The sequence below is a fragment of the Galeopterus variegatus genome, unplaced genomic scaffold, assembly GCF_000696425.1.
Source record: "Galeopterus variegatus unplaced genomic scaffold, G_variegatus-3.0.2 Scaffold3126, whole genome shotgun sequence".
Lineage (NCBI taxonomy): Eukaryota > Metazoa > Chordata > Mammalia > Dermoptera > Cynocephalidae > Galeopterus > Galeopterus variegatus.
The window spans coordinates 75,873-92,608 of record NW_007729237.1 but is presented as its reverse complement, the minus strand read 5'-3'; the positions used below and the strand labels follow the sequence as shown (position 1 = coordinate 92,608).

Below are 16,736 nucleotides of genomic sequence, written 5' to 3'. Positions count from 1 at the left end.
GGGGGGGGGGGGCCTACTTCTGACGGCTGGCGGGACAGGATGGGATGGCAAAGGGAGAAGAGATGGGATTACAGGTGATTTTTACATCACTTTTCATGTTTTTCTGTATCTTTAAAAAACTGTTCTGCAACACAAATATAATGAAAGGGTATTGGACTAGACACCTTTATGTTACTTCATAACATAAGGTGCCTATTTGCTATTTAGTCTTTACAGCTCTATGTTATCAAGCTTTATTGCTTTATTTTACAATCCGATCATTATAATGCTTTAATCTAACAACATGAGAGAGTGGATAAGGGCAGGCATTTCTGAAAACTAAAGAGTAAAAATAAAAGCAGAAAAAAAATCCCCCTTTACATTTTTTAAGTTTGCTACCAAAGAATTTCCTATCCTACCTTCAGTTAATTTTCCGTAGGGCGGATAATCCCACACAGGCCAAAAATTCTTTTAATGTATCTTTTAGGTTGAACATCAGCCAGAATCCTATTGACATTTGCTAACTCAATTCATCAGGGTATATGCCCGCTATGCCTCCTCATTTAGGAAAACAAATCCACCATTTGTTTAGGCTCGCTTCTGCTGGGTTTCCTGAGACTTCCTGGCCCTGGAGATGTGGCATGATGCTTCAAGTATCAGAATCCACCGCCTGCCCGCCCCAGATGGATAAATCTTCCATCCTCACCTGGAGCCTACATCTCTTCCCTGTGCTGCCAATGCCTGGATTCCAGCATCCAAGGTGCACGCCAATGAAATGTTTCAAACTGAGCTCACAATTCTCCCACAAAACCACCTCCTTCTTGTTGGCTGCCCCACCCAAACCTAACGTGAGGCATCGTTTGAAGAAGCTTCTCTCATCTCACCCCCAGTCAGCAAGTTCTGCTTTCTTCCTTCAGAATGTGTCTCAGAGATACTTACTGCTCTCTGGCTCCAAGGTCAAGCCCTAAGTACAGCTCCACTCCTCCTGTATAAAGACTGTCGCCCACCTGCTAGCACCAGCCCCTGCATCCCCGCCCATCCTTCCTTCTTCCCACAGCCAGAGGGTTCTGTGAAAACTTAATCTGACGGTGCCAAGTCCCACCGAAGCCCCTTTCCTTTTCCTCAGCCAGGCCCACCACCAGGCTCTTCACCCAAGTTCCTGTCTTCCCCACTCCACCACCAATTTCACATCATCTCCTGCGCATGCTGAGCTGCAGGCCACTCCCTGGACTTGCTCCTGCATCTTTTCACATCCTCTTGTTGGAAGGCTCCTCATCCACTCTGGGTGGGGCATTCCCTGAGGACATGTTTCTCTCACTGCCTGACTTTTGGGGGCTTGTGTGGTATCCTGTGTATGCCTCTATGGTTACGGCAACGTGTCATAATTGTTAAGCGACTTCTCCAACTCCCAGTTAGAGCATGAGCTCCCTGAGGGCAGGCAGAACCTCAGTCCTCTTGTACTCCCAGTGCCTGGAGCGTAGAAGGTGTGCAATAACCACATGTTTAATAAATGAATGAACAATTCCATCCACGCGGACAGAGCCGGGAGATGAGGGAATACATCAGAAACTCCAGCTTACTGGAAACAGAAAAAATTGTTCCTTAGGAAACATCTAGATGGATCCTGCCAATAGATTTGCCCCCACCCCCTGGAAGTAACAGAGCTGAACCCCAAATGAGCAGAGTCCGTCCTTGACATTTCACCCAGCAGAAGTTCCCTGTTGGGAGTACTGGGTTGTCTAAAGTTAAGGGACTTAAAAAAAAAATACTCACACTGCTTGTGGTTCCTTAAATTTTCCTACTTGCTGAATATGGTACATGAGGTCCCCACCATTGACGTACTCCATGACGAAGTACAGCCGGTCCTGCAGACCAAGGTTCAACATGTCAGTAGGGCTCCTCCCCCCAAAGTGGCTCTTTTACTCTTCACAGGTTAAGTGTTACTTTCTTACTAGTGAAATGTAGGCTGCACTGGCAAATCTGCTCAGACTAGAAGTCTTCAAAATTGTTTTTTCCAAAGAAAGAATAAGTATTATAAACCCTCTTCCATGAGAGCCTGGGACATATATATAAAGTCATTACGTAACTCTGAAATAATGGCTCTCTGCCAACGTGTCTGACCCTTCTGGTTACATATGTTCCCTCGAACATTAGCAATGGCCTCAAACATTCCTCCTTTTTTCCTATACACATAATACATTTCTAAGCTAGGGACGGAGTAAAGAATTCACATTGGCCACTTGTTTCATTTTACCTAGTGATTCTTGATGTCATGAAATGTTATTCTTTGGATCTTTTTTGACCTTTCTTAGAGTTCATGGACCTTACAAAACAGGCCACAGTTAGCCAACCTCTGTTGTGTGGCATTAAACACTAACACAGTCTTTTACAAAATCGAGTCTCCTAATGTTCCAGTGCCATGCTTGGCAGCTAAACCCGCAGTCTCAAGCAGCCAGGACTATGAGCTGTTTTATTGTATTTGTATCCCCAAGTCTTAGTCCAATGCCCAGCATGAAGAAACTTTCATATAATTGTATGCTGAATTAAATGGCATGAATGTCAAGCCTCTAAGCAGAGAACATCACAGAGAGGGGACGTCCCAAATCTACCAGCAGCAGAGGGGTGAGAGGTTGTCCCTGGTCACCTCTGCCTGCCATTACGCTATGCCTTTCTCTAGCCTTCCCCACTATGCTGAATTAAATGGCATGAATGTCAAGCCTCTAAGCAGAGAACATCACAGAGAGGGGACGTCCCAAATCTACCAGCAGCAGAGGGGTGAGAGGTTGTCCCTGGTCACCTCTGCCTGCCATTACGCTATGCCTTTCTCTAGCCTTCCCCACAGGATCACGGATGCTGAGACGCCTTGGTCCAGGTGGAGTCCTGAGAGCACGCTGGGAGATACACCCCTGGGGTCCTCACCACTGTCTGGAAGCAGGAGTGCAGCTGTGTCAGGAACGGAGGCTTGTCCAGCAGAGCCAAGACTCGCTTTTCCACCATGGTGCACTCCACGTCATCATCCTGAATCACCACATCTTTCTTCAGGATTTTGATTGCATACAGCTCCTCTGTCCCCTTCCTGTCGGCAAGCATCACCTAAGGACAGACCAAGAACGACCTGAACACTCTAAGCATCATCTGGTCCTGGGAGTGGAGATGTGGGGAGGAACCAGGCCAGGGGACAGTTCAGCAACAGTTCATGCAAATTTTTAAATATGTGACATAAAATACTAAAAACTGTGCAAATTTTGAAATATTGCATGTCATCACAAATTGAATTCTTCCACCATTTGTACAATGCCTAAGCTATCAAGATTTGCACACTGCGGAGGCTGTTGCCACATGATGGCGCTATTTTGGTCGTGAAAAGGAACATTCAGCGTTCTATATCTAGATTAGTCTGGAATTATGTGCATTTTCCAGGAATATTCTTAGAGTAAAATGTGACTGGCCTTTATAATCTCACAAGTCAGGGACCCAGACAAAGAAAAAGGTAAGATCGAAATCAGTTCCTGGACCTAACATGAGATTTGAGACCACAGAAGGAAGACAAGACCCCGTAAGCTGAAGACCCCATTTCAGTATCTCTTAATGATTACATTGCTTACTACAAGTCAACATTTAGTGTTTAGTTGTGAAAACTATTCATTCAGCCAACATTTTAGAACGCCCTTCTGTTCTGAACACTGTGAAATGGTAATACACAGTGAACCTGCTGTAGCTTCTTGGATACAGTTGTTTTTAATGAAATGAAATAGGAAACATCTGAGCAATGTGAACAGATAGCAGGAAAATCTAAAGGACTGTTCTGGAAACCTCAGGGAGGACTAAATTGATCCAACATGCTCCACAAACGCCCTTTCACTTCACAGACAATTGTCTTCTTACCTTTCCAAAACTCCCTTTCCCCAGCACCATGAGGAAATTGAAGTCGGTGAGTTTCACTCTGTCCAGGTTGTTGGAAGGTGGTCTCCTGTCTTCAGAAGGGCTGATTACTTTGTTACCAGCAGGGCCAAGCTTGGCTTTCTGAACAACAAGCACAAAGGTGAAAAGCAATCAGTCATTTTTCCAGGGAAAGCTTGTAACTAAGCTTGATGCTGGCTTGCAGGTGGGAGGTGGGATGGAGCAAGAAAAGGAATTTGAGGGTGACACTTAATACCTGCTCATACATCAGTGGCTATACTCACCTAAAGGGAATGTCTGCAAAGTAGCAAAAAATTGTCCTCACCTATCACAAGACAAATCTTTATATAGTTAACCAAGAGTCGAGTCCTGGGAGTCTGCCGAGGGCAGGTGTATTTTAATTCTGATATGTAAAATTTAACTTCTTGGGGGAAAAGAATGCTTCAGGACTGATAACATAATAAAGGAAATAAACTGTGGGTTGATGTTTTTCTTATTTGTAGATTTTCAATTTAAAGTTAATCTGAATAAGGAAACTAGTATCCAGCAAAAAGGGAGAAGAACGTCCTCTGGAGAGGAACTACTTAAATGGCAAGCTGTGGGGATGATTTATCGCTACATCCAAATGTACGCTAAGAAGAACAGGGTGTGTTTTTTTAAATCAGGAGCTGAACTCACTAAAAAAAAAATGGTGATATATATGAGAATCTGTTTCACGTGAAACACACAGTGCCTTTGAGCCTGAAGAATACCTCGTCAAGGACGGGTGAGCTACCAAAAGGAGGTTTTATAAACTAGACTCATGCCACACAAAGGCCCTGGAGGGAACCACACCCTCTGACTCTCACAGGGGAGTAAGAGTCCTGTGTCAAAGGGACAGTCAACAAAGGAGCCCCTGGAGGAACTGGAGAAGCCTACGGTGGGTGGAGAATCCCACCACCACACTCTGCATTATGGACATTTACCTGACAATGAGGGAGCTGGACGCAGGACACATCAGCTGCTGACAGGGCTGGGGTCCTAGGGGCTGGCTAAGCCTCCCCAGCCATAGCCCTAAGCCCAAGGACAGATGCTTGCTCTGGATACCTTCTTAATGTGAGGGTGCACCTTCCTCCCCAATGCAGCAGACCTGACTCTAAGTATAGTTCTGAGCTTTGGAGCAGTTGCCAGGGTATCACTCAAGTCGACACCTTTGTGGTTACCAAGAAAATGGCAAAGGAGGTATGGAAGGCATTTGGGGGCCTTTGGTATGGCTCAAAGCTTTGGCAAGACCGGTTCTCAGCTCTTGGGGAAAATGTGGGATTTGCAGTTTTTCCTTTAGCAGCAGAGAAGGCTTACGAGGAATTGTCTATCCTCCCTCTTTGAGCACCAGCAGCCCTTCACCCCACAATTACTGAGTGAGTCCCCTTGTACCAGGCTCTGTTGGAGAGACTGCATTAGCAGAAGAACCCCTGCCAGCTGTCTCTGGGCTCCCAACCCTAACACAGAGCTGAGCTTAGCCCAGGATACACACTTCACACTTTGGTTGAATGGATAATAAAAAAAAAAGCCTGAATGTGCATCTCAGATGCTGTGCTGTTGGGCAATGCTCTTCTCTAATAAAAATAACTCATTGGTATAGGGATAGGATTTCATGAGCACACCTATTTCAGCAGAGACATTAAAACATGGGGGACAGAGGGTCTTGACATTTTTGCTTCATGGCTGAAAGTATTTAATATGGCTGTGCCCTACCTCTATTGGCAGTGCATGATGGGAAACACCTGTGAACTTGGGGTCATTGGAAACACTGAAGTTCTATAAAGATGGAACACGAACTGCAATGGTACATAAACTGTCCTCCCACTTTGGCAGAGGATGGAAGGGGTTTTAAGACAGACTTGTGGAGAAAGAACCAGGACTCAACCAAGTTTCCATTGGGGCCCAGTCAACTACAAGACCAGCCCAGTCCTCCAGTCATCTGCCTTAGGAATGACTCCAAGTCGAGAAACTTTCTAGTCTGTGTCTAAATGTAAAAGAATAACCAGGAAGTCCAAGTTTGGGATGAGAATACCAACTACACCACTCTTCTGCTCTTCTGATTTATAAGAAGAAAAAAGTTATCAGTAAGAGGCACAAAGAGACTAATTTTATTTTCTCAGGAACTTCACAATATCATCTGAAAAACCCCAAACACAACTGACTCACTGATGTGAGGTGCTTTGAACAGTAGAAAGGTATTTCCACCTGGGTGAAGTTGCTACTCATAGTACTGATGACTGCCCACTTCCACCTGTAGCATGTGGCTCTAACCAGCTATCCCTGACTCGTGTGGCATTAACAGCCACCATCCCTTCCTCCTTTGACGCATCATCAGCATAGACAGGGAGTGTGGGCTAATGCAAGCAATGGGCCTCCAGAGTGGAAAGAGAGCTCTTCACACACGATGAGTCCACTGCCGTTACTGCAGACCACAACATAACAATGGCTTTGTGAGTCTTGTGCTGTGACCTTAGTTTAGTTATGTCAGCCTAAAGGGATATAAAGACAAAAGCATTTTGGCATTCAAGGACTTCTGAACCCATCTGCAATATGATCTTGGAATCAGGTCTGAAATCAGTCCACGAGGTTTGGGAGGAACATCGGTGGAAGAGACTCCTGCTCCCAGAAGGTAAAGCTGGAGCTGGACAGGAAGGCACAGGCTCCCTGCCCTGCGTGGGCAGATTCTTTTTAGCTGGAAGCAGAGTTGAGTTTTCTGCAGCTGGTAGAGCAGGCGGTTGATTGAGAAGGGGACTGGCCAGAGTGTGGGGTCCGGAGCAGGCCAGGCTGGCCATACTGATCACATTCTCATCAGAGGGTGAGAGTAGACATCCCCCAGTCTGAGCCAGTCCTGAGATAAGAGCGGCAGGGCATCTTATTGCAGTCTTTCCCACGAAAGCAGTCTTTCTCCCGTTTCCCCTGCAGAACAGGCTTCTTGACCTATCTCTACACTGCCACCTGCAGGCCTTACTACCAAAGGACACAGAGCCATCTCCAACACTGAGTTTTCAAAAACAGCTCTTCTATGGTAGAAAAGTCCACACCCTCATAACCTCAGCAGTTTGGGCCTGTCTTTGGGCAAGCCCCACTCTCAATCTGGGTCTGATAAATAAAATAATGGGGTTGGAGGAGTCAGCCAGTGGGTACCCTAGCAGCTGCATCACTGGGGCAGGAGAGGCCTGAGAGGACCACACAGGACTCCCAGGCAGGCCATGGGCCAGGCTGGGACCAGATGCTGTGACAGCCTCGCCCTCTAGGCCACGGTCAGCACCACCTTTGTATTGCAATGACGCCAGCCCTCCTGGGCCCACCACCCCTTGCCTGTCTCCTCCCCATCCTCCAGGTCCCAGCATAATCACTATTTCTTCAGCAAACCCCCTGCCCAAAGATGCCCTGCTACTTGCCTTCATAGTACCCCAGGCTTTTCCTCAACAGCTCACGTGGCAACTGGTCAGTATTCATTTACAGGTATGTTGATTTGTTTCATGTCTCTTGAAGTCACCACTGGCAAACCTATCCACAGCTCACAGCCAGTCCAGTTCCACTTACATCCATGATCTGCCCTGTTCCCAGGGCCCCACCTCTGGCGGCACTAGGGCGGTGGCTCTGCTGGTCTCCCCCCTCCCAACCCACCCCTGCAGGCTGCTGGCCAGAGGGATCCCATCTCTCCTGGTTTCACTGGCTTCCCATGTGGCAGAGAGAAGACCCAGTCCTTAAACAGATGAGGAGGAGGAGGAGGAGTTAGAGGAGGAGGAGGTTCTCGGTTCCCTGCTCTGTCACTCTGTCTCAGCCACAACAGCCTTCCCAAAGTTCTCGGGGAAGGCCTTCCCCATGCCCTTTCTTCTCCCTGGAAAACTCTTTTACCTCTGCTCAGTAACCTCTTCCAAGTGTCCTTTCCCCACTGACACTCTTTTCCCACCCCATCCCTTCTGCCCCTCCTGTCTGACTTTTCTTGCCAGCACTGTCACCACCTGACTTCAAGTCTGCAAGGGCAGGGGCCTCCAAACCCAGCTCCAGCACCCACCCTGCCTCCCTGGAATTTCCCACCTGTGGCAGACTTTGCCTGTGCTCTGCCCACGTTTCCTGAGCTCTGAGCACCCATGAACACCTGAGGCTGTCTTAGGGCTCTATCCAGGTCACTCCTGCAGAGGCAGCCCGAGATGCTCGTGAGCTACCGCCCCTCCCACCAACCGCGACGGGATGCGGGTTCCATACTACTTCCCAGCTCCCGCAGCACTGAGCTCCCACTGCCCACAGTAGTAATCAGCTTAATAACACACCCTTAGCTGGCTTCCTTCCTTCCCTGGGTCACATCCCTACTCCCGACATGTGTCTCTTAGGATCCTATTCCGAACAACTTGTTCTCAAAACCCCATGGCCAAGTCAGCCTCTGGGAGACCTAAACAAATACAGACACCTTCCTCCTGGATTTACTGGTCTGTCTGCTTCCCTAGACAGATCCTAGAAGATAAGAACCAAGCCTTACTCAACTTTGTATCTTACACCAAGCACCACACCAGGCACATAATTACAACCCACTGAATCTCTCTCTCATCCATCCATCCATCCATCCACATATCTGTACATTAAGTGCCAGGACTAACAGAATTTGCAGAGGCTAACATGTAAGCAGCACTGGTCAGTCAGATGACAACCTTTATACAGAAAAGCTGTTGTTTTGGGTTAGTTGTTGCCAATAATCACCCCGGACTCTGTGCATTTGGATGTTCATATATAATCTGAACTCTCTCTCAAGCAATCACTGGTCATGCTGGGACAGCCACACAGAAGTGCTGGGAGGTCATTCCTGCCTGTAGGGGGGCTGACCACACAATGACTCTCCCCAGAAGCCACGACAGACTACTTAGCTAGGTCAGCAAGCTGAAACCACGCTCTTGGAAGAGTTTCTCGGAAGGGACAGTCCTCTGATGTGACGTCCTGCCTGCCCAAGACCCAGGTGGGATCTCTGGCTGAAAAGCAACAATGAGCCCCTGAACTGATGACCATTTCTTTCTTTGAGCTTTCCAATGGTGTGTTTGGCAACAGTCTTCCAGCAGGACTGAGAGACCCACTCTTCCTGGCTTGCACTTTGTTGACATAACTCTAGCTGTCATGAGTGTAATTCAGACTTCACCGAGAGTGCAAATAAAATTAATATATGTTTAGGGATAAAGCTGAAGCCAATAGTCTATCTGCAGAGATTTCAGAAAACCAGAGGAGACATGAGAATAAGTGTGCTGACATCCTTTCTGTAGCAATGCAAACACAGCCCAACACAGCCAGCTGTCCTGCTGGGGTACGTGAGCAAACAGGAATCAAACTACAGAGGCTGAAAAGCAGAACATCTCCTGAAGATCAACCTAAAGCAGATCTGAACCCATCAGTAATGCTCCTTGCTGACAGATCCCACATCTCGAGTTCTACCTCACTCGTCTCCAAGTTATATAGAGAAAGGGATGGAGGATCAGGCTCTGAGCAGTGGTCAGTGGATGGAGATCCGGGACTTTAAGTACCGCCATCCTCCCAAGGAGCCTTCCTCCACCCCTATACCAGGTGCAAGTCCCTCTCGGCTCTGAAGTTTAAGTTCTTCAGAGAATAGCAGAGCAGAGAGCAGCAGCCGAGAGCTCAGGGTTTGCATCCTGACTTTATCACACACGGCTGTGTGACTGGGGACAACTTCCTTAACCACTCCAAGCCTCTGGCCCTTCATCTGTAAGATGGGATGATTCTAATGATGTTCTTCTTAAATGTGAGCTGTTAGGTACGGTGACTGGTACCCAGTGAGTGCTCGATGCTGGGCGCCCTTTATTACTTTTTCCTCCTCCTTACCTCTATTTTCTCAGGTGGGCCCAGTGGAATCCTGGCACGGCGCTCTTGCTTGGGACACATTTGTTGTTGAACTCAGGGGTCTCTGTATGAGACTTTAGAATATTCACTCATTTATCCCACAAATATCTGTGTATCCGACACGGTACCAGGTGCTGGCGAAACCAAGATCAATAGGGAGTAGCCTCCTTCCCCTCTGAGGAATGTACAGTTCAAATGTCCTGTGGTCTACGTCACTGCTACTCAAAGCATGGTCCTCGGACCAGAAGCAGCAGCGGCATCTGTATCAGAAATGCACCACCCCAGACCTGCTGAATCAAAACATGCTCTTTAAACAAAATCCCTAAGTAATTACTGTGCACATTTATGTTTGGGAAATGCTGGTCTAAGTGAGTTGGCACATTTCTCCAAGTTCAAACATCCCTCTTAAATTCAATGGTCCCTGAAATCCTTTCTACCTTCAACAATCTTCAATAGGCAACTCTGGACAGAGCCCTGAACTTGGATTCCAAAGAGCTTGGATCAAATCTTGGCCCTACCCATATTTGCTGTGTGACTCTGGGCAAATGACACTGCCTCTCTGAACCTCAGGCTCCTTATTTGTAATTCAGATGTAAGACCATATCCCTGGGCTGTGCTGAGGTGAAATGGGGCACCCTCTGCAAAAGCACCCCCATGCAGCACCTCACCTCATCCCCTCCATCCTGGTCTTCTTTGATTTGCCCCAGGAGTCACTATTTGTACTTCCTCCAAGCTCCTGTCACACACCTGCTTCATGACTGTGGACTGAAGGCCTCTGGTATTCAATGAGCAGCTGCAGGCTGCCTGGATCAGGGTTCTGTTGGGCTGACTCATGGACCAGACATCCTGTGATCTGGAAATGTGTGAGGCCACAGACAGCCTTTGCAGGAGCTCATGACCTGTTTGGAGGGGCCAAGGCATGTCCTCATGGGCTCCCATATCCTCCCAGAGGGACAGAGGAGGAAATGGGTCTTGGCTCTAGCTGTTCACCCTGGTTCCCAGAGTACCCACTGTAGCCCCCTAAGGGGGTCGGCTAAGACTGGCACAGGAAAAGACCATGACTTACTAAGACAGCACAGAAATTTTTAAAAAGGCAATAAAAATAGAAACTATGATGTACGGTGTTGTAAAACAGAATAAAGTGACTTTAAATGCTGAAGCTTTAGCATGCTCCTCTTTTAAAAATTATATCAAAATAGAGCATATTTTATTGGCTGTGTTTAAACAACTCAGAATCCAGGATTTTTAAGTTCCTCAAAAAACAGCATATTAGCATTTGGTCAAGTCTGGCATTGTGATGTCACTGGAGCACCTGTGAGATCAGGCCGTGCCCTTTGCCTATTAGAAAGTTTACTAATAACTGACATGCATCTCATTTTATAGTACATTCTTGAAGACATAACAGTATGTAATCATTGAAGGTGTTCACAAATTCCAAGGACTCCTATGGTGGCATTCTGTACAGCAAATCACACAAAGTGAATTTGAATACTGCAAACCCAAATCCTCACAGGTTGGGCCTGAAGCATGGTACATGTGTATATAAAAGCGCCTGTGTCTGAGGAGCTGTCCAGGTGTAATCAGGCAAGAGAAAGCAATAAAGTGTACCCAGATTGAAAATGACAAAGCCAAGCCATCCCTGTCTGCTGATGACATGATCTTATATACAGAAAAACCTAAAGATACTACCGAAAAATGCTTAGAGCTGATTAACTGTTTCAGCAATGATTAACAGTTTCAGTAATGTTGCAGAAAATAAAATCAATACTCCCAAATCAGTAGCATTTTTATTCTACAATAACAAACTAGCAGAAAAAGAAATCAAGAAAGTAAGCCCATTTACAATAGTCACCAAAAAAATAAATAAATAAAATACCTAGGATTCAATTTAACCAAGGAGGTGAAAGATCTCTACAAAGAGAACGACAAATCACTGCTGAAAGAAATTAAAGACACAAAAAGGTGGAAAGACATTCCATGCTCTTGGATCGGAAGAATGAACATTGTGAAAATATCCATACTACTCAAAACGATCTACAGATTCAATGCAATCCTCATCAACATACCAATGACATTCTTCACAGAAATAGAAAAAACTAATCCTAACATTCATATGGAACAACAAAAGACCCTGAATAACCAAAGCAATCCTGAGCAAAAAAAAAGAAAAAGAAAAGGTGGAGACATAACACTATCTGATTTCAAACTGATAAGAACAGATACTACACTTGATCTTAGCCAAAAGGCCGAGAAGCGATCTGATTTCAGATTGTACTACTAAGTTACAGTAACCAAAACATCACGGTACTGGCATAAAAATAGACAAATGGACCAATGCAACAGAATAGAGATCCCAGAAATCAACCCACATACTTACAGCCAACTGATACTTGACAAAGGCAACAAGAACACACGTTGGGGGAAAGAGTGTCTCTTCAGTAAATGGTGCTGGAAAATTGGACATCCATATGCAGAAGAATGAAACTAGTCCTGTACCTCTCACCATATACCAAAATCAACTCAAAATGTATTAAAGACTTAAGTGTAAGACCTGAAACTATAAAACTATTAAGGGAAAACACTTCAGGAAGTAGGACTAGGCAAAAACTTTATGAAGAGGACCCCAAAAGCACAAGCAACAAAAGAAAAAATAAACAAATGGGATTATATCAAGCTAAAAAGCTTCTGCACAGCAAAGGAAACAATCAGCAGAGTAAGAAGACAACCTACAGAATGGGAGAAAATATTTGTAAACTATACATCCAATTAATATCCAGAATATACAAGGAACTCAAACAACTTCACAGTGAAAAAACAATGAATTCAATTAAAAAATGGGCAAAGGAACTGAACAGACATTTTTCGAAGGAAAACGTGCAAATGGCCAACAGGTACATGAAAAAATGCTCACCATCACTAATCATCAGGGAAATGCCAATCAAAACTACACTGAGATATCATCTCAACCCAGTCAGACTGGCTATAATCAAAATGCTGGAGAACAACAAATGCTGTTGAGGATGTGGAGAAAGAGGAACTCTTCTGCACTGTTGCTGGGACTGTAGATAAGTACAACCACTATGGAAAACAGTATGGAGGTTTCTCAAACAAGTACAGATAAAACTACCATATGATCTAGCAATCCCACTACTGGGTATATGACCAAAAGAATGAAAATCATCACACCGAAGGGATATTTGCACTCCCATGATCATTGCAGCTTTATATATAATAGCCAAGATATGGAACCAACCTAAATGTCCATTGATGGATGACTGGATAAGGAAAACGTGATATATATACACAACGGAATATTACTCAGCCATAAAAAAGAATGAAATTTTGCCATTTGCAGCAATATGGATGAGCCTGGAGGAAATTATGTTAAGTGAAATAAGCCAGGCACAGAGGGAAAAATACCACATCCTCACTCATAAGAGGGAGCTGAGAGAGAAAGAAGAAAGAAAGACCACAATGGTTGTTGGACTTGCAGAGGGAGAGAATAGACCTAGGGTGGCCAGGGGTTGGGGGGAGCATGGGGGATTGGGGAGAGGTTGGGTGGGGGACATGGGGAATAACTGCAATTTGAGGTTGTGGTCATGCTGATAGTATTGATCTGATCGCCACATCTTGGGCACAGGTGCTGACTGTCAGCTCTGTGCTCCATGAATATGTACAATCAATAAAAAAAAAAGAGTGGCTCTCCACATTCAGCACACTATTAGGGGGTTTTACAAATTAAAATTTAGAGGAAGTTGTGACAAATGACTTCCACTGAGTATCTATGAGGGACTGGATGGCAGTTCATTTTCTATTAGGTTAAACAGTTTGCAACTGCTATGCTGTGACAATAAATCTGACCAATGGTAACAGTGATTTCAAATGGTTTAACTTAATATCATAGATAACCTGCAATGTTTAAATTTTGTATAATGAATATACACTAGCTTTGGTATGTGGGAAAACAGACCAAAAAGACACAGGGGAAATGTACGGTCATAAATCACCGGCCTCTAATACAACAACCTTCTGCCTTGAAATTCTTACAGGAGGTGCTGATTTATCTTCAGTGGGAATCCCAGTCCAAAGATTCATCTAGTGAGAATGCAAAGTCTAAAATGTAACTTTATGTCTCTCAGTGGGTCTATCCTATCATTGTGGAACCTTTGGGTAACCCTCTGAAGTACGGTTTAATTCCACTTCAAATGTGTTAATTCTCACCTATTTTGTGAATGTGTCTTCAATAATACAGTATCTGCTAGTATCACTGAAAATATGGCTCTGATTGATATATTTATCAAAGACATTTGCAGTGTGCAGAGAGATGACAACAGGTTTTTTTCTACTTCAATTCTGAGGGCAGATAGGCCAACCATGACCAACTGTATGAGCAAATGAATTATTGTGGATTTCTCCTACAATTTTTTTTTTCTGTACGATGAAAATGCTCTGTATTCAGGACTTATCTGAAACTGGGAAAACTGAGGTGTTTCAGTGCTACTCCATAAACAGGGCATGGTTAATAGAAACAGTTATGGGGCCGGCCCAGTGGTGCACTGGAGAGTGCGCAGCTTGGGAAAGAAACAGTTATGCTATATATAACCAAGAACCTCAGCATGTATCTTACCTCCAAGATAAATGTATTTACCTGCACCCACTGCAATGTTACTTAAGAGGGATTGAGCGTTTCAGAAGAAAACCACAAAGGAACTGGGAAAGAATTTGTGCACTGGAGAGTGCGCAGCTTGGGAAAGAAACAGTTATGCTATATATAACCAAGAACCTCAGCATGTATCTTACCTCCAAGATAAATGTATTTACCTGCACCCACTGCAATGTTACTTAAGAGGGATTGAGTGTTTCAGAAGAAAACCACAAAGGAACTGGGAAAGAATTTTCAATGGTACCGTTAATGGAGTATGGCCAGTGTATTTCTACTCAGTAACTGGGCGATGGGTTACACTAATGCTACTTAATGGGCATTTTAGCCTCCTGAGTAGCACAGTTGGACTAAATAAAATACCCACTGTTCTCTGGCTAAATAATTTTTCATTATTTTTCATATGCGCCAAGAATGCTGCAACTGGAGAGCCTTTGCACTTTCTGCTTCCTCTGACCCAGATGGCAGGGACTCCCTTCCTTCCATCTCTGCTCAAGTGACACTTTAACCCCAAGGCCTCTCCACTCGCCCTGTTGACATTTTCTCCCATCATCGCCTTCCTTGGTTTCTGTCCCCTCATGCTTTTCTCCCTCCCTATTCTACTTTTCTCTACATGTTTATCTTTCTCCCTCCTCTGAAATGAGCACAGGGACTTTGTCTACTTCATCCACGGGCTTATCTCCAGGCTTAGGACAGTGTCTGGGGCATAGTGGTCCTCAAAGACCTGCAGAATGAATGAATGAATTCATTGGAAAGACAATTACTTTTTGTATAACATTTCTTAAAAGGTAGAGTTATTGTTTTAAAATAATTTCTACAACAATGCTGCTTCTTGTTATAAAACAAATATACACTCATTTTAGAAAATTTAACAGGCACAGATAAGTTTTTAAAAAAGAAAAAAATTTAAAATACCTACAATTTTATCACCCAGAAATTTTGTTTCTTTTTATATTATAAGCACTCTTCTACCACATGATTTTAGTGGCTGTATGATATCCCATTATGTGGCTCTACTGTAGTTTATCTAACCATTCCACTTATTTTTGGACATCTAGGTTTTTCCCAAGCTGTTTTGAATAATGTGCAGATGAACAATTTTGTGATCCAAATTTCTATATGCATCCTTGAACTGTGCAGAATACATACCCCAATGTGAAACTGCCAGGTCAAGAGGTATAGCTATATCAAGGCCGGGGACACCCACTGCACAAATACACAATGATAGACATTTTAATCTGACCATGGAAAGTCAAAGAGGAAGCCCAAAGAATCAAAGCAGCCTAATTTCTGAAGGCAGCATCTTGATTTCGTTTAGGTTATGTGTTTAATTTTGTGATGGCATTTCTAACAGTACTTCCTTCTCAGATTTGGCTTTGTATATATGTTTTATATTTAGATGTTAAAATAAAAACACATATTCATTTCTGCAATATGGAGAGCAGTCTTGGGAGGTGCTATAGTCTGAATGTTTGTGTCCCTCCAAAATTCACATGTTGAAATCTTCACCTCCCAAGGTGATGACATTAGGAGATAGGGAATTTGAGAGGGTGGAGCCCTCATGAATGGGATTAGTGCAATTATAAAAAAGGCCTGAAAGAGACCCCTCTTCCTTTCCACCATGCGAGGACCCAGTGAGAAGATGCCGTCTATGAACCAGAAAGTGGGCCCTCACCAGGCACTGAGTCTGCCTGCACCTTTATCTTGGACTTCTCAACCTCCAGAACTGTGAAAAATAAATTCATGTGGTTTGTAAGCCACTCAGTTTATTGCAGTTTTTTTACAGCAGCCAGAATAGACTAAGACAGAAGGGAAGTTAATTTGTATAGAGAGTTTAACAGCAATCCTTAGGTAAGAAAATCCTCCAAGTCACCCCACTTCCTTCTGACTACATTTCATTCATTGAACAATCCAATCCACAACTGCAACTTGGAAGCCAGGGGCTGGGCAATTACTCCCACACAACCGTGTCACCACCAGCCAATTAGAGTCCCCCCCACTCTCCCCCAGAGTTGGGTGTCACAGGTGACCAGCAATCACAGGTGCACATCATTCCTTCACCTGCTGGCAACTGCAGGGAGCTCCTGAGGACCACAGACTGTCAGCCACAGAGGGGTCGTTGGGGAGGGCTGACCTGCCTACAATGCAGATGAAGATGCTGAGGCGCTGAGGTCTATGGAGCTAACCTCACTACCTCCAGCCACTAAACCGGGTCACGGTCGTGCTGGGGGGAGGAAGAGAAGGGTGCTACTTTCCTCTCTATCGTCCTTGAAACAGCCCACAGGGGATCATTCCTATGTGTCTGAGGCGCTGAGGTCTATGGAGCTAACCT

The 16,736-nt window shown here is 44.8% G+C and overlaps 1 protein-coding gene across 1 annotated transcript in view; it reads right to left on the bottom strand.

Moving 5' to 3' along the window:
* PRKCA (protein kinase C, alpha) overlaps nucleotides 1–16,736 on the bottom strand; it is a gene marked incomplete at its 5' end in the record, with an annotated part of 124,659 nt that overhangs the window by 50,989 nt on the left and 56,934 nt on the right. The window contains 3 exons of the mRNA XM_008584013.1: nucleotides 1,753–1,844; nucleotides 2,899–3,072; nucleotides 3,865–4,002. Of these exons, the coding sequence (XP_008582235.1) occupies nucleotides 1,753–1,844; nucleotides 2,899–3,072; nucleotides 3,865–4,002 (404 nt within the window). The remainder of the gene's footprint in view (nucleotides 1–1,752; nucleotides 1,845–2,898; nucleotides 3,073–3,864; nucleotides 4,003–16,736) is intronic.